Source organism: Rattus rattus, chromosome 1 (assembly GCF_011064425.1).
Source record: "Rattus rattus isolate New Zealand chromosome 1, Rrattus_CSIRO_v1, whole genome shotgun sequence".
NCBI classification, from domain to species: domain Eukaryota; kingdom Metazoa; phylum Chordata; class Mammalia; order Rodentia; family Muridae; genus Rattus; species Rattus rattus.
The window spans coordinates 178,125,868-178,144,255 of NC_046154.1; the positions used below are offsets into that span (position 1 = coordinate 178,125,868).

An 18,388-nucleotide genomic window follows, 5' to 3' on the forward strand; every position below is an offset into this window, starting at 1 on the left:
AAGCTTTAAATTTTTATTTAAGCAGAAAGCATAACACGTATGTTTGACTTTTTATTGTCTAGTGACTTATTAAACCTGTGGGCAAGGATTATATTGCATGTTGGCTAGTGAAAACATGGGTGGGTGCATTAGAAAGCTAGGCAATTCTGGTGCTCGGCCTGGTCTCGCCATTACTACCAAACATCTGAGCTTTTGCTGTCTATAAATAAGGACCTAACTGCGAATTACTTAATATAAAAATATACGATAAAAGTGGGAAGAGAAAATGGAATTAAAGTTAAGTCCTACTGTGTATGAGGAATCGACTATAAGATACATACATCTTATGTTATTTAATTAGAAGGTTTTAAGTACACTCATTTATAGCTACTGAAGCCACTAACATAGCAGTTAGAAAGCTTGACAGAAGTTCACTTGACTAGCAACTACCTGGGCTTAGGCGAAAGCCACGTTACCCTTCCCCAAAATTCTTTCTACCTTACCGGTGCCCTTCCTGGAAATTCTCGTATTACAAGGCGTTTTCTACATCATTCTGTATCAGGATGCTAAGTTCTGTATTGCGTTTTAAGTTAAATGTTTTAATAGGGAAGCAAGAAAAATACAGCTTTTAATGTGTATTTATTATTGTTCTTTTTACAGCCACCGGAGAAAGAGGGTGGATTACCTCGTCATGTGGGGAATAAAACAGAATGTGCCTTGTTGGGATTTCTCTTGGATTTAAAGCGGGATTATCAAGATGTTAGAAATGAAATACCAGAAGAAGCGTTGTACAAAGTCTATACCTTCAATTCTGTTAGGAAATCCATGAGTACAGTCCTAAAAAATTCAGATGGAAGTTTCCGGATCTTCAGCAAGGGTGCATCTGAGATAATTCTGAAAAAGTAAGCATGAAGGGCTCAGATGAGCGAGACTGTCGCATACGAGACACCTCTGTGTGGTCGAGAGGAACGTGGTGCATTCGGAGGGCATCACAGAGCGGCCTAGCGGCCTTTCTGGTACCCAGATTGGCCTCTGTTCTGCCTCGTGCACTCTGGCTTCTTAGGTCTCAGCAGTTTGCTTTAGGGAAAATAAGCCCTTCGCGTTTAGTGTGGTATTCTAGGCTACAACAGCTGTCTCTCCTCCACATCATACTTAGTTATGCGATTTCAGTGGAACAGGTTAGAAAACTGTTGTCTCTCTGGCTTTCTTGGTAGAAGATAAATGGCAAAGAAGAGATTTTGTTTTGTTTTGTTTTTAAATCAAAGTCAACCGGGCATTGACTTCTACCTTGCAACTGAGTAGCTTTGAAATCTGAGGCAGAATTTTTTTTTCTCCTTACTTTCCATTTTCCCTTCATTACAAAAGAGGATGGCGGATACTCTGAGAGGGGATAACTGAGAACGGAGCAAAGCAATGTGTGAACATATTTGTATAGAGTCTGATTGGAGGTAGGCTGAAAGTAAGTCACTGTAATGTTTACGCTCTGCTTTGAGACTGAGCAGGTAAGAATGAATAAACCAGGTAGTACCATTAAAGCATTTTTTCTTCGAAGCTCTGTGACTGAAAGCCGTGTGGAGGTGCCTGCATATGACCCCAGCTTTTGAAGTTAGACATCAGGCCAGATGCCATGAAGAAACCTTACTTTAAAAACCTTGTTTAAAAGACAGAAGCACGAAAGGTGTGACTGAAAGTAATTGTTGAATGAGGAAATAGGTGGGCAGGTAAGAGAGTGGCGGGTGCCAGGGACTGCTGTTTGCTGTTACAGTAGCAGGGCCTCGCTGGGAGATGAGAGCCACAGAGGAACATAGCATGAAATCCAAAGGAATGAGCACATTGCCTACGCTTGAGAGGAAGGGATGTGGGCTTAGGAGATGATGGTACCTGGCAGGTGAAGAAGCCAGTATTCAGGTCAAACTTTTAGAGTTCCCAGAAACATTTGTGGTAACGTTGGGATGCCAAGTACATGGCTTGCAGGCGACATGCGGCGTTGTGCGCTAAGGTTGTAGTACCTGGTAGAAAACCTCAGCACTGATGGGAAGCCTTAGAAATAGAACAGGAGTTTTTGCAGACACCCATGTGGAACCGCACAGAAGCACATCACCAAGAGAGGCAGATAGTCCAGTGTGACTTCACTACCTACTGTCGCTAAAAACTAAACCGTTTTGACGTAATGTTTCTCATAGAATGCCTGTTCTGCTATTTTAACGAAAAGATTATTTTTTTCTTTTACGGCTAAAACAGTGTAGGTGATGAAATGACCTCTCAAGTAAGGGGGTTGATTGAATTTATCCCGTTTATTGAAAAGGAGGAAATAATTTATGTGACCGCTTGGGAATCTTTGTGAAAATGTTTCAAGAGTAACGTTTCCAAAAGAGAAAATTCAGAGACCACCTGAGGTAACTGGTTAAGGACTGTAACAAGAGTCGAAGAGGAGTGTTTTGTAAAGGGAGAGTGAAGAAATCTATAGAGGGTAGCATGTAAGATTGCCTGGTCTCCACATACCAGATCTGGTGGTCTCCCTCCTGCCCTTGCACTTGGCCGAAATGGCATTAACACTTCCCTTTTGTTAATTGTTGATGTTTGCATTCGATGTTTCCTTTTAGGTGTTTCAAAATCTTGAGTGCTAATGGTGAGGCCAAAGTGTTCCGACCCAGAGACCGCGATGACATTGTGAAGACAGTGATTGAGCCCATGGCATCCGAAGGCCTGAGAACCATATGCCTAGCGTTCAGAGACTTCCCAGCAGGAGAGCCAGAACCAGAGTGGGATAACGAGAACGATGTCGTCACCGGCCTTACTTGCATCGCTGTTGTGGGGATTGAAGATCCTGTGAGGCCTGAGGTAGTGAAACGTCCCGTCTGATTGTACAGCGTCCATGCTTAGGAATCTAGGCCGTGGCCACATTAATCAGTGAAGCTCCTGGTGCTCTGATCCAAAGATATATGAAATAACAGTAATGTGACAATATAGTTATCATATATTACTCTTTCCCTGCTTTACTGTGAGCTTATAATAACCTAGCACAGGCTGTCAACTGGGTATTGTTTTCAACTGGTGACTATTAACTTAATAATGAATGCCTTTAGATCATTAGGTTTCATTCTCCAAACCCAGACCATCCGGTAGAACATTGAGTGAAGGTAGAATGTCTCATTCTTCTCAGTACAAAGGCCACTGGCTGTGTGTATCTATTAAGTTCTTGAGGTATGAGTAGTACAATTAGAAAATTTTAATTTTTAAAAAAAAAGAACTATCCAGTTTTAGTTTATGTGCATCGGTGGTTTGCCTGCATGCATGTCTCTGTGAGGGCGTCAGATCCCCTGGCACTAGAGTTACAGACACTTGTGAGCTGCCATGTGAGAGCTGGGAATTGAACCTGGGCCCTCTGGAAGAGCAGCCAAGCGCTCTTGACCCTTGAGCCATCTCTCTCCAACCCCAGAAAACTGAATTTTTTTTTTTTTTTTTGGTTCTTTTTTTCAGAGCTGGGGACCGAACCCAGGGCCTGGCGCTTCCTAGGCAAGCGCTCTACCACTGAGCTAAATCCCCAACCCAGAAAACTGAATTTTTAACTTAAATTTAAACATTTATCATAACTGGTAGCAGAAAATGTGTTGTGGTTTGCCTTGAAATTTTCTCTGAATTTGTTAAATAAAGGCAAGAGCGTGAGATTTGGACAGAGGGAAAAGTCGGGAGTGAGAGGGGGATTAGAATCAGAAAATAGGGTGAGAGAAGACAGTTGGTGACAGTTGAGCCAGTAGAACCTGAGCAAGGGGGAGGGGATTAAACGGTGGAGAGAGAGTAGGGAGAGGAGAAGGAAGATAGGTGAAAAAGGGACTGTTTAGCACACGATGGGGAACTGAGAAAAGTTAGAGGAATCAGGGGAGGAGAAAGAGAAGAAGCGAGGAGAGAGTCGCCGTGGCAGAAGAAGAAGCTGGAGACTTGGCAAATAAAAGGTGCAAGGGATGAGAGATTTGGGAGCTAGGAATAGGACAGTGTAGGGTGGATCTGCCAAATCTAGACGCTGGATTGTTTTTACATTAATTGAGTTGCGTTTTCATTGTACGGGCCGATTCGGGTTGGAGAGGAAACTGCAACAAAAATGCTAGACTTTGTCCTTTTAAATTGATTGAAGTATGTGTTTACTTGCTGGCTTTTTGGTTTTGAAGTATATCCCAGGAACCGTTCTAGTTACTAGAGACAGAGTTTAGAAATTTGGTGCCTTGGCTTCAAAGAAGTCGATGTCTAGGGTGACAGTGGACACAGTACTTGATATTAGTCCGTTGCCAGTTATACAGAGACCGTGGGGTATCAGCCTAATCTAAAACCATAATATTCTTTATTCAGTTTTCTCTGGCTAGAGACATGTTAAGAGCATTTCACATGTAACTTCATTTAGCGTTCACCCAGTGATTGGCATATTAATTTCTCTGACTTGACTGAGGGGGATAAATGTGATGTGCTGTGGAACTTTAGACAATAGACATAGTATGTCCAAATCCCAGTTCTGTAAAACAAAAGTTAAAAAGACCACTAAGCTAGATTCTCCCTCTGCAGGGCTCAAATAGGACTTCTTAGACGGTCATTACTTGTCTGAGTCTTGAAGCTCGGGATATGAGTTAAGGAAGGGGACACAGGGAACTTAGAGAGCACAGTAAGGACATCTAAGCAAGGAGGGAACAAAATAAGAACTACTTTTGTTTAGTGATTGTCTCACATAAGTTATCCAACCTTTCGTGCTGGACAGCTGAGAATAGGAAATACTGATTTCAGTGAGCAAAACAGCCAGAGAATTTGTATTCTGGAAGAAAACACCCAACTTGGGCAAGGATAAATGCCTAGGTAGACTGCCAGTGGGAAGGAAATACCTCAGTGGCTATGAGGATAGGTCTCAGGACAGCATGCCCATGGGAAGGAAAGATGTGTGAGGAATACTACTATTCTCTGTGCTCATAGCCCTTACATTTTAAATGTGCGAGGGGGGTGGCTATGAGAATGGAAATGTGGCGTTAAGTGGGACTTGTAAGAGGGTAAGAGTCGTAAAGGGACATGCACAGCATCATAAAATGAGGTAGTTGAGGAAGACCATATTAAGGATTTGATCTGAAATGAAATATGGTGGCGCACTATGAGCCAGGCCTATAAATAGCTCCGAGAAGAACATTCCAGGCTATATTGGTCATGGTTCTCTAAAGGAACAGAACTTACAGAATGAATCTATATCTACATAGGAGATTTATTAGACTGGCTTTCAGGCTGTGCTCTGTCTAGTACACCAATAGCTGTCTGTCTGTCAACCAGTCCACGAGTCCATTAGTTGCTCAATTGCTGGCTTTCTGAGCTGGTCTTCAGCATCCTTCTTCAGAATCCTGAAGAAGTAGGCTCTCACACCAGTGAAGGAACTGACGTGTCAGTGGGATGGGGAGAGCAAGCAGGCAAAGCAAGTTTCCTTCTGTGTCCTTTGGATAGGCTGCAGGCAGAAGATGTGAGCTACATTAAAGCTGGGTCTTCTCAGAAGAAACGATCCAGGTTAAAAGTGGGTCTTCCAGTGGTACAGTTTGAAAAAAAAAATCTCTCCCAGGTGTACCCAAGCCGTGTAGGTTTTAGTTAATTCCATATGTAGTCAAGTTAACAACCGAGAAGAGTCGTCATACAGGCAAACGGCAAAATGTGCAGAGGACTGCAGGTGAGAAATAGTACTGAGCTATTTTAAAGACGGGAAGGAAGCCGGCATGGTGCCCAGTGTAAAGAATCGGGAGGCAAGATTATCTATGCCCTAACTAGACTGCAAAGCCTCTGAAATTTGTTTTCTAAAATTTAGGCATTATAACATTATTTATGTGCTAAAATATTTTGAAGGCTAGAGAGATCTAGAGGAAGAAAAACCAGTGAGACTTGTAACACCCATCTCCAGCAATACTTGGACTGCCATCACCGATGTGTTTATAAAAAGATAAAGAGATTGGGTTATGTTCCGTGGAGGTGTGGTGAGGTATGGGGTGCTCCTGCAGGCCCATGCTGAGACATCCCCTTTCCCTGAGAGACCAGCCACACGACTGTATAGTATAGAATAGAGTTTATTCAGGGCATGGGGAGGGGAGTTAAGAGGGTAGTAGGGGCAGAGAGAGAAAGAGAGTAGAGAAGTAGAGAAATAGCATAGAGGGGTAGAGTAGAGAGGCTGGCCATGAGCACATGGAGAGAAGGGGGAAGGGAATGGGGAAAGAGGGGACAAAGGGGGAAGAAGGTAAGAGCAAGAAAGAGAGGAGGGGACAAGCAGCCTCTTTTATAGTTGCCAGGTAACTGGAGGTGGGGCTTAGACAAAATGCTAACAGTCATGAGAGGAAAAATGGAGGATAACTTCAGGGGTGGACTACTAGGGACGCTGGGTTCTGATCGTGTTAGGTATGTGACATCCTGTGTGTGTCACATGAGCATTTGGATCTAGAAGCCACAAAATAGTCGAAACCGGAGACTCGTGAGACAAAAAGAAACCTGGGGAAATTTATAGCCAGAGAAACAGGTAGAGTCTGAGAGCCAATTAGAAGCTTCCAGAAACTGGCTAGAAGAGGAGCCAGTCTCCTTGCATAATTTGACTGGGGGTAGATAGTATTGCCGTATCAGAAGAATGAAGCAAAACTTCAGTTTGAGAGAGCAAGAACAATTTAACTTGGTTTTTGCCATTTTATAGGCTTATCCAGATTTTTGCCAACCTTTGTCATAGGAAAGTCGCTCAAACTTGCATTGACTTGCAGCTTAAATTTCATCTAGTAGAATACTAAGTCAGGACATCTGTAACTTTGTCTTTTGGAGAAACTCAAGTCTTCACTCCATTATATTCTTGATATTTTAGTTAATGGAGAGTTTCCTTTTTTTTTTTTTTTTTTTTTTTAACCAGTGGTTCTCACCTTCCTGACGCTGAGACCCTTTAATGCAGTTCCTCATGTTGTGGGGACCCCCCCGGCGATAAAATTATTTCATTGCCGCTTCATAACAATAATTTTGCTACCATTATGAATTGTAAGGTAAAATATCTGTTTCCCAATGGTCTTAACCACCGTGAAAGGGTTGTTCTACATCCCCAAAGGGTTTGCGACCTACAGGTTGAGAGAACCACTATTTAAAATACATTAATTGACCTTTCTTCACAAGCTAAGAAAGTGTGGGAGAGATGGAGTGAGAGGATGTGGGCCAGCTTCTCTGATGTCTGGCCTGTGCAGGTCTGAGTTGGGAATCAAAACAAATGTCGTTTCCTGCAGCTGCCTGGGGACTTGAACTTGACGCATCACCTTGCTTTTAAAAATGGAAGCAGTGTGTGAGTGGCAAGTTAGAAAAGTTTTCTGTTTGGTGGGCAGGAAATAAATATTAGTTTATCATTATTAATCAGCTTAGTTAAAATATAATTTCCTGTATCATACAAGGAATGATCACCTGAGACAGAAACTTCATGATCACCGTCCCTCATTCTCCCCATCCTGCATCCTGTGGTGCCAGGCAATCACTTGTCTGGTGATGATGTCTACATTCACCTACCTGGAACTTTAAATATATCTATACATACATATATACATATACACACATATATACATATATATATACATATATGTATATGTACATATGTGTGTATATACATATAAGTATATATATGTAGGTCTATATATGTATATATGTGCTCATTATAATTAAGCGTTGATTGGTCTACATCTTGCCGTGCCTTCCACCCCTCAAACTCTCAAGTTATAGGAGACAGCATTCACCCTGCCCCTCCTAAATCCTACTCACACATAGTTTTCAACCAGTCCCAGTCTCTTAATGTCTTTCCCCCACCTAAGTAATTCCAGGTAAGTTTCCAGTCAGAGATTGCCTAGATGTTTGGGATAAAATGTGCCTTAACCTTGTGTGAGGCAGTAGCAGGTAGATTATATTTAAACAACTGTCCAGTGTTTTATAAATCAAGTTCTGACTTAAAAATAGATAGCCCAAACAGTGTCACTCCTTGAATTTATTACTGCATCATTCAGATGGCACCTGGCACTTAGTAACTACCAGTCACAGTGAGTGTGGAGATGGTCTTCTTCCCATGGTACAGATAAGGCCAGCGTGGGGGAAACAACAGTGTAGACCTCTATGCTTGGATATATACTGAAGTTGTAGTTATTTATGTATCCTGATTGTCAGATAACCCTGCTGTTTATGCCACCCTTGAAAAGCATCCCTGTGGTAATTATTTCTCCAGAAATATCTAGTTTAAAGCTCAATAAATACTGAGCTCTAGTTACTAGCTGGGTATTTGAATATGTAAATAAATGAAAGAAATGGCATTGGTGATTCACAGATAAAGGTCCTGCCTTGATAAAAGAATTGACTTTCAGAGGACTTGAATGAACAAGTATCTGTAATATGATAGGGTAGTCAGTAATACAGATATTTAATAATAAATAGGTGAAGGCCAAATGTCTAGCAAGGTTCTCAGTTCAGTGGAGCTCCAGAGAAGCACATTTAAACTGGGCTTAATGGAAGTCGCAAGCGCACAGCTCGGAGGGCTGATTGAGCACTCCGTCCTCTGCATGCTTGTACGTGACGTGTTACACATTAAGACATTGTACACATAAGAGGCTTCCCTTTCTCTTGAAATCATAATTGTGTTGACATGGGCTCTCCTCATTCCGCCATGAAAACCAAACGAGACGAGAGTTGAGTAACACTTTCATGAAGTGTTTCTCTTGGGTGTGTCGTTACCAGCGTGTTCTCCTCTGTGTTGCTCTCTGCATGGCCCTGAAGCCATTTGAATTTGCAGCCTCTGCTCCAGTAGGATCCGTATGGATTCTCCCCCCATAGGAGCAAGAAAGATTTTCTGAGCAAACTACGGTAGCAGAAGCGCGCCCTGGCGTGTCAGTCTATACGTAGTAAAGTTTAGTAAATCTAGAAGACTCTTCTGAGGCCATCTGTTACCCTGAAGTACCGAGAGCTCCGTGCCTTGTGAGTAACAGCTGAGGAGTCGTTGCGTAAAAGAGTTTTATCAGAAAGTGTATCAGCTGTTCTAAAGAATAAGTGGCATAGAGACAGAACAGTGAACGGCTATTGCAGTAAGCTCTGGGAAGAAGCTGACTCAGGAGAAGGTAGAGATAAAATATGTTAAGACTTGCTGGTCCTTACGGAAGCACGGGGGAGAAATGGATAAGGAATTAGAGTTGACTGTTTTGATGGATCCTGAGGTTTAGAAAGCATCTACGTATACGGAACTGTGGTGCCCACTCTGTAGACAGGACCTTGACTACAGTTCGCCGTGTGAGAAGGAAGGGTGAGTGGGTTTTAAAGTCATTAGCTCACAGATGGTTCGGAAGCACATAGCCTTCCTAATGCTGTGGCCCCTTTAGTACAGTTCCTCGTGGTGTGGAGACTCAAAACCATAAATTATTCCGTTGCTACTTCATAACTAATATCGCTACTGTTGTGAATTGTAATGTAAATATCTGATGTGCGGGATGCCTGATAGGCGGCCCCCTCCCCCAACAGTCACGACCCACAAGCTCTGAGAACCACTGGATTAGAAGGGGAAGTAAAAGTGGGCCATCTATAACTGAACCCAGCTTCCCTTGGGCAGTACCAGAATGGTAGAAAAACACCACTGGATCCACCAGCCTGGTGGTTTCCAGAGGGAAAGAGACCTTGAATAGCAGTGAGACGTTAGTGTACAATAGAAGGGTGGTAGCTAAAAATGACTGGCGGTAATAGAAACCAAGGCATTGCTGGCGGCGATGGAGGACAGTTTGGACACCTTGAGCTACGTTTGTCAGTTGTGGCCTGTGAAGTCATGTTTGTTCAATGAGGTGTTTTTCTTTGTGGAAAAAAAAGATTTCCATCCTAATGAATTTTTTTTTTCCTGTGTAAACCAGGTACCAGAGGCAATAAAGAAATGTCAGAGGGCTGGAATTACCGTGCGCATGGTCACTGGTGATAATATTAACACAGCTCGGGCCATCGCTACCAAATGCGGTATTTTACACCCAGGGGAAGATTTCCTGTGCTTAGAAGGTAAAGATTTTAACCGAAGAATACGAAATGAAAAAGGAGAGGTAAGATTCCCCCCCCCCCTAGTTTTAAATGGATATTCCTAGTGTATTAGTAATTTCTCCAGCCAATGTATATTGAATATGCATTTGTTGCTGGGGGGCCGTGCATCAGGGATGGATGCTGGTGAGAAGGCTTGTGTCTTGCAAGAATGTTTTGTGATAGGAGCTACTCTGTGACTAAGTACAGCACTCTGAGGCTAGTAAGGTGGGCTGCAAGAGCAGAGGGGAGGTCGACTTTAGGGGACTGTATTCTCAGGAGCCTCATGCTGAAGTTCATTTTCATAGGCAGGGGGAGGGGAACGTAACTTAACCTTAGGGTTTAGATAGATAGCAGTGTATTTTCAAACGTGTACATATATCCGAGCCACCAAGACAGCGCGGTAACGCACAGATTGAGACCTCCCATTCAAGAATGTTTACCGTTGGACCTGAGGCCTTGCCCAGGAACTCGTAAATGTGACAAGTTCCAAGGAGTGTCTCCTAACTCTTTGGACCATGAGTAAGGACATACCGGTGAATATGGCAGCTAGCTAATTTGGAATGGAGGGTAGTTTTGGCACATTTTTTAACCTCGATAAAAATTTATAGATTGAACAAGAGAGGATAGACAAGATTTGGCCAAAGCTTCGAGTGCTTGCAAGATCATCTCCCACTGACAAACATACACTGGTTAAAGGTGAGTACGTTGTATAGCCACCTCACAATTTCTTAACGTAGAAAAACATGTTCTGCTTCCTAAGTTAAAACAAATCCTGAATGTTAAATTGGGTCACAAATAGCACTTTTCTAGTGAAATGGAGAAATCTCTCTTTCAGTGATTGCCATAAGATGCCCAGTCAACCTTAGTGGCTAGAATTGATTTTTGCTCCATAGCAAAACGGTTTATATTTTTTACGTTTGTTTAAATATTTATGCTTTAACTTTGAGTCTGTAAACCAGACTAGTGAGGACATTCTACAGAATCACCGTATCCGTTCTGAAGGATTTTGATAGAGCACTACTGTCTCCCTCCCTTTAAGGTATAATTGACAGCACAGTCTCAGAGCAACGCCAGGTGGTAGCTGTGACAGGGGATGGCACAAATGACGGGCCTGCGCTGAAGAAAGCAGACGTTGGCTTTGCAATGGTAGGAACCCACGCTACTGTTTGCATACAGCTTGCTGTCTGGGTTGTCTGTGTGTGTGTGTGTGTGTGTGTGTGTGTGTGTGTGTGTGTGTGTGTGTGTGTGTGTGTGTGTTGCCAAAATTGTTATCGATTTGAAACAATGTTCCTCAAGATGAGTTTTAAGAGGTCATGGATAAGCCTAAGTGAGTTTATAGATCAAATTACTTTATATGCTACCTTTATTAGATAGTATCAAGTCTGGCCGGAAGATGATTTCTTTGAACAGCTGTCAACCATGTACATTTGCTTTGGACTCTTAAGTCATGTTTAAACATTAGTCAACTCACCTGCAGCTTACTAACCACCTTCTTAAACAGACTTCTAACGATGGTGACCTAACGGCTTTTAAAGAGGACTCGAATGTCATCATTTCACATAGCCATACCGTCTCCTTCGTGTACAGGATAGCCTGCGTCATTATGGCACCCTCACACGTGCTTATGACATGCTCCACTCATATTCACACAGTCACTGCCCCCTCTACTCGCCCCTCCCGCTCGCTCCGCTAGGCCCTTACCCTCACAGTTTGCCCTTCTACTCGGAGGCCTTACGTAGTTTTTCTACCTAGACTCCACATACAAGAGATCTGCTTTAAGTGGGGGAGGTGCCTGTTTTTGTTTTTGTTTTTGTTTTTTTTTTTCACGAAATCCTCAACCAAAGTGCTTTCTTTACTCCTTGTCTTATTTTTAGAAAGTAATAGTCCATAATAGTCTGTAGTCCTAATTACCAAAGCCAAACCTTAACCAAAAAAAAAAAAAAAAAAAAACCCTGAAAATTTGAATATTTTTGTTTAATACCCAGCCCGTTGCTTTTCTTTTTGCATTGGACTGGAGAGTTTCGCCATGGACTTCGAAAGTCTGTTCTGAACAGCTATGTGTTCCACTTGACATGACCACTCATGGTCATTGTAGAAGTACTACTGTGTTGTAGAGGGGCTAAACTTGTCTCCTTATCAAAATATAAGAGACACTGGATTCTAGAACACAGTGTGGCACTGAGGGCTTTTGGGTGTGAGGATGTTTCTGCGCGCCAGGCTGTGCTTGCATAATTACCTGCCTAGACGTCATTGCCAAAACAGAGATACAGAAATCGACTCGTGCTAGGATCTAATTAAGAGGTGGTAAGAGGAAATTCCCCTCTAGCAAAATTAAAGATTCCAAGGACTCACCCTACCCTACCCTACTCTACCCTCGACAGCTGTATTGACTTGTAATGTTGGAGCTTGTGAAGAATTCCTGACAGGGGCCAAGGGATACCTGAGGGTTCTGCCCTGTGCTTTAAGCAAGTGACATCATCCTCTTAGTGAACACTGCGGTCACTGATTGCTGCCCTCAGCATGTAGCAGATTCTTACTACTTCCCTGACTCTTAACCAGGATGGCAAATAGTACTGTGGAAAAAATTGTTCTTTCCTCAGAACTTGAGCATAAGACAGATACTGAGGTTTTTAAGTAAATGCTAGCAAAACTCCCAGTTCAGACAAAAATACAGTACGTAAGCTGTGCCGGTAGTGGGTTTTGTTTTTGGTTTCAGTGTTGGGTTGCTTTTTTTTTGGGTTTTGCATGATTTAAAATTAGATTCAAAAAACTAAATTTATTTTAAAAGTGAAGGAGTAAGTCCAGGTGGCCAGGACTCAAAACCATTTTTTGCTAAAACAGATCCGTTCAGAGGCATGTGCACAGGTAGTCTCACTAAGGAACTCAGAGTTCCCGCCCAACCAGCCTTTTATAACCGTTTCTTAAATCTAGAAGGATTTGAACAGCGATAGGAAGGTTTGCATTTATGACCTACAAAACTGGCTAGAATGGAGAACATGAAACTAGGGTGATTGATTACCTGGAGGCCGGAAGAGTGGTTGAGTAGTTAAAGCTCCGTTTACCTCTTCAGTGCTGATCCATGCAGGTGCATGCAGCATTCCCACCGTGGCTGTCAGATGCTCTACCACGTGCCATTTTGGTTTTCGCCACATGTTTTGACTCCCAAAAGAAAACTCGACCATGTTAGCTGTTGTTTTTTTTTCCCCCATCTTTATAAACCATAACAATTCCAGTGCTCTGAAAGCCTATGAAACATTGGCGGCTGACTTGTGCTCGAGGAAGATGAGGGCTCAATACTTACTCAGATAACAGGAGCACGGCTCGTACCCATGCTTCCGGTCTTCCTTCGGGGTTACGTTGTCATCTTGGTTAGACCAGCATTCCATCTGAGTTGTGACCCTCAGCACCATTGCATCCTGAGCCACATGGTCTCCCACAGTTATTTTTCCTTTTCTGGACAACTCTTTATTTCCTACCACTTGTGCTTTTCTTATATAATTAATTTTTTTCCCTAATTTTTAAACATACTTGATGCACACTCACTCCCAGATTCTCTTTGCAAGGACTCAAGAGACAGTCAGTGCTCTTACCAAATTCACCTTACAGATCTCCTTCCCCACCTCTCCACCTTCCGCGAGCTGGCCTTGCAGTAGAAGTGACAGGTGGCCTGACCGTACGAATCTGAGGAAGAGCTCTGAGGATCTAGTTGCCTTGTCTTTTCATTCGATTAGCCAGTAGGACACCTAACAGAGAAAGCATCTAAGTCATAAACACACGACTAAACACCAGTACACACTGTTTCTGCACAGGGCAAGAAGTACATACTGCCAGTGACTCCCGGGGCTTGCTGCTTCTTCCTGTTGTAAACCTCTGTACAGAACCCTATGTATTGCGTCCCTCGTTTAGCATCAGCATATGAACACTGTCTACGACGTTTATAGTTACAATTAACTTGTTTCGACTAACCCGCAGTCTCTTACCTTCCATCCTACTGTTGGCAGTCTCACAAGCTTGAGGCTTCCCATTGCTTTCTCGTGTCTTCAGGAGAGCCTCTCGTTTGTCTCCAAGTGTTCCCTGACACTGCAGGGCCTCAGCCAGTTAGGAACTCTATAATGGAGGGAAGCCGTCCCTGCTTCCCTGCCGACGGCTTAAGCTTCAGATGCCTTTGGTCTCCTGAGTTGTTTGCCGGTCATCATCTGCTTCCAGTCCTTATGGTTTTCGTGCAAGCACTCCCTTCCCTCACACTTATCACTTTCTACTATTTTCTCATTTTTAAATAATACTTTAGACTCGAGAATCCATGCACTTTCTGTGTGTGGCGGTCCTCTCCACCTCCTCCATCTCGTCCCTCCTACCTCCCCAGTCCTCCAACATGCCCCCCCCAACCTCACGGCCAGCCTTCCTCCATTGGTGTTCGAATGTACTTTTTGCATGGCCTTGGAAGAGACCTCCCTTTACATTTGCAGCCGTATCTGCACTTGGTTTTGCGTGCTTCGTTCTTTATGTGCGGTGTCCGCTAAGCCTGGGTGTTCTTCTCGGTGGCATCTGGAAATGACGGCATTGCCTTCTTTTAGCACCCATGTAGTTTCTTTTGATTGAGTGTAACAGTATGCATTTGCGTATGTGACGTGATGTTTTAAACATGTAGTCTAATTCACAGACTCTTTTGACAGGGCATTGCTGGAACTGATGTGGCTAAAGAAGCGTCCGATATCATTCTCACAGATGACAACTTCACAAGCATTGTTAAAGCGGTTATGTGGGGACGGAACGTCTATGACAGCATCTCAAAATTCCTTCAGTTCCAGCTTACTGTTAATGTAGTGGCCGTGATTGTCGCTTTCACAGGCGCTTGTATTACCCAAGTAGGTGACTGTTAATATTTACTTTAAAGCAAAAATTATATGCTCTGCCTTTTTAAAGTCCTTAAGTATTTAAGTAAGATGAAGCTTTACATTATAGGCTAATTAACATAAAATGTAACCTTGTTTTGTTCCATGAGTTCCTTTGCAACCCTGAAGGCTTTCTGAAAGTTGCTGCCCTCCCTGAACAGTTGTGAATGTCTATTAGGAAGCCTGTCTTTTCTAGGACTCGCCACTGAAGGCGGTACAGATGCTCTGGGTCAACCTCATCATGGACACGCTGGCTTCCCTGGCTCTGGCTACAGAACCACCCACTGAGTCACTCCTGCTCCGGAAGCCTTACGGGAGAAACAAGCCTCTCATCTCACGCACAATGATGAAGAATATCCTGGGCCATGCATTCTATCAGCTCGTAGTGGTCTTCACGCTCTTGTTCGCTGGTAAGCGTTCACTGTCGTCACGCTTCGGTTACACTGTTTCTGTGTCGCACCTTGAGGTCACTCGGATTGATGCTTCAGTGTGACAGAATTTTCAGAAGCGTAAGGTCTGTTCCCGACCCCACCGTGTATCTTTAAATTTCACTTACGTTGGGTGGACGGTGGGGGAAGTGGAGAGGCCTGGCTTTTATCCGGAAATCACTGCACTTAGATCTGTGGCCCTGACGTGTCTGTCTCCATAGTGTTAGGGGCTGCACCAAAGCACCCCAGGGTCTATTCCCGCTCTTTCTGTGTGGTCATTGCACGTCACGGTGGACCAGGCTTTGTCATCACGCACTTGGCTAAGTTACAGATCGGGTGATTTCAGTGGTGATTACAAAATGGTGGCGTCTGGTTTCAGGAGAGAAGTTTTTCGATATCGACAGTGGGAGGAACGCCCCTCTGCACGCTCCACCGTCAGAGCACTACACCATTGTGTTCAACACCTTTGTGCTGATGCAGCTCTTCAATGAAATAAATGCCCGGAAAATTCATGGGGAAAGAAATGTGTTTGAAGGGATCTTCAACAACGCCATCTTCTGCACAATTGTCTTAGGCACCTTTGTGGTGCAGGTGAGTAAGCGGGGAGGTAGTCTGCATTGGATTATTATACGACACCTACTTATTAGTAAACAGGTTCGTTGTTCACACATTGCTCCAGCTGCGAGGGAAGCTTCTGGATGTTGACTTGTGATGTCCACCTAGCTTCGTGTTGCCCTAATTAGGGTATACTCTGAAAACCATTGCAACTTGTCTCTAGCATTCTCAGAAGTTAGTTCCACGGCTGCCTGATCACTTAGCTTTATTTCTTTTAACTGTGAAGAATTATTTTGTCACATAATTATTGGTTTCCCCCGTATCTTAATGCCTTTCTTTCATACCTTAATTCCACCAACAAGAAAATCTTTTACTTAAAAAGAAAAAAAAATCTAGAAACAATGAACATTTTCTCATTCCCTGATTTTAGTTTTCATACCTTTATGAAACTCCAGACCTGATTACCACATCCCCTATGATGAAACTGAATACTAGAGTCCCGGCGGAACCAGTGACAGCCAGATACGCAAATATTCCTGACATTAAAAAAAAAAGCAATGAAATTAACAAGGAGTGAGATTTATAATGCCTTTTTAAAATATATAAAACCGTGGTAGCCACTGTCACATACCAGATTGCTTTTTTCTTATTTCAATATTTCACAGCAACTTCTATCACAAAGAATGGTCAGAAAAGGCGAACATTTTGTTGCTTACTACCTATTGTTCCTAGGTATACTATTACAGGACACCTAGATCAAGAAGGAATCGCGGTGTGAATTGTATGTATGTATGTGTGCATGCATTGGACTTCTGCTCACTGTCGAACGGACTAGCCCAGCTAGCCCACATTTCGTAGAGCGTCGCCAGGTCGAGTTTCTTTTGTGGCAGAGTTGGCTTAACATCTAAACATAAAGTAGGAGCTGACTGCCACGCAGAAGGGAACGCAAGGTGGTGTTCTCTCTGTCTCCATCTCCGTAACACATGCTTCCCGCAAAGCACTTCCTGCCTTTCTGAAAAAGGCATAAAGGTTTCAGCATAGCAAGGAATGTACCTGTGTAGGATATGTGTGTTGGTCATGAGATTTCTATTTTTAGTAAACCTAACTTAATATATATATATTTTTTAAATTTGGGGCCAAGATTTTACTTTATTTCCATTGTCATTTAAATGAACTTACTCTTGATTATTCCTCCAGATAATAATCGTGCAGTTTGGTGGGAAGCCTTTCAGCTGCTCAGAACTTTCAATAGAACAATGGCTGTGGTCAATATTCCTGGGAATGGGGACCTTACTCTGGGGCCAGGTAAAAGTCTCACTGTTCTTGTGGTTTTTTTTTTAAAACATGCAACTATTTCTGTGACTCCTCTGCTACCACTTGAATCACAAAAGGGGATTCTGAGTGACCCGGGATGTGTTTCCCTTTGCTAGACTGCTTGTCCAAGGTGCCTCTTGTCTGCTGTGCTCTGGTCTTTTGCCCGTCACTAAGATTTTATTTAAAACAGGTTCCTGCGGTTACAAAGAGCACATACCTGACTGGTTAGGATGTCAACGCCTGTGTCTTTTATCGCCTCCTTTCATATTTTCAGAGTAAACGTACTTCCGTTATTTTACTATATAAGTTAATATTTGTAAAAACCTAGGGGAAATTTTGAGTCTTACTTTAAGCAAACAGTTTCTTAAAATCATGGTATCTGGAAAACACGGCCACAAAAAGGGATTTTCAGGCTTTGGGGTGGTTTTAATCGTGCATCTGTCAATGAAAACGACCGGAAAGTAAGCTCTCGGCTGCGTTGCTGAGAGGCGTGATACTTGCAGTCACGTGCCCCTGTTCTTTTAAAGATGGGTGATAAGGCCAAGCACAGTGTTCACCTGTGGGCTGAGGACTCAGTACTGACACGTCCGTGAGCGAAGGGCAGTGTGGGACCGTGTGGGACTGACTGTGTGAGCTCTGCCATTCAGCAGAGCAAACCAAACTCAGGTTCTATTCAGCTCAGTCTTCCCTGTCATTTTCTTAGTAGTGTTTCTGGGTTCTGCATGTCTTTTTTATTATCTTAAAAGTCTCTTTTCTCTGTGATCCATAATTGGTCCACGTTTCTTTCTTTGATTTCTGTTCTAATTATTTTCCAGTGTTCTCTGATAGGCAGAGCCCAAGCCTACAATCTAAAAATCTGCCTAATGTCAAGAAGAGGAAACCGGGTGCTATGCAGCAGCGGGCTTCTGTTAATTTTGTCTGTTGATTTTTGACTGTGTGATGCTAACAAAAAAAAATGAAAGTCTTGGCTTTGGTGCTCAGGAGGCCTGGAATCTTAGCCATTTCATGAGCAAGTCACTTCACATATCTGAGCCTGTTTTTCCTCCGTGAACTCAGGCGGCAGGAGTAGAAAGCTCCAGGCTGTTCTGTGTCTGGATGCACCTTGGTTTCCCCTTGGTAAACTTATGTACTGCCTGCTAACACTCAACTGCTAATATGTACTGTGGTATTTCT

General features: G+C 43.1%; 1 protein-coding gene across 4 annotated transcripts in view; it reads left to right on the forward strand.

Moving 5' to 3' along the window:
- Atp2b1 (ATPase plasma membrane Ca2+ transporting 1) overlaps positions 1-18,388 on the forward strand; it is a 111,354-nt gene that overhangs the window by 85,758 nt on the left and 7,208 nt on the right. For all 4 annotated transcript variants that reach the window (XM_032911752.1, XM_032911728.1, XM_032911745.1 and 1 more), the window contains exons 11-19: positions 640-881; positions 2,583-2,820; positions 9,870-10,049; positions 10,635-10,722; positions 11,066-11,172; positions 14,700-14,891; positions 15,115-15,328; positions 15,726-15,937; positions 17,099-17,206. In XM_032911752.1, the coding sequence (XP_032767643.1) occupies positions 640-881; positions 2,583-2,820; positions 9,870-10,049; positions 10,635-10,722; positions 11,066-11,172; positions 14,700-14,891; positions 15,115-15,328; positions 15,726-15,937; positions 17,099-17,206 (1,581 nt within the window). The remainder of the gene's footprint in view (positions 1-639; positions 882-2,582; positions 2,821-9,869; positions 10,050-10,634; positions 10,723-11,065; positions 11,173-14,699; positions 14,892-15,114; positions 15,329-15,725; positions 15,938-17,098; positions 17,207-18,388) is intronic.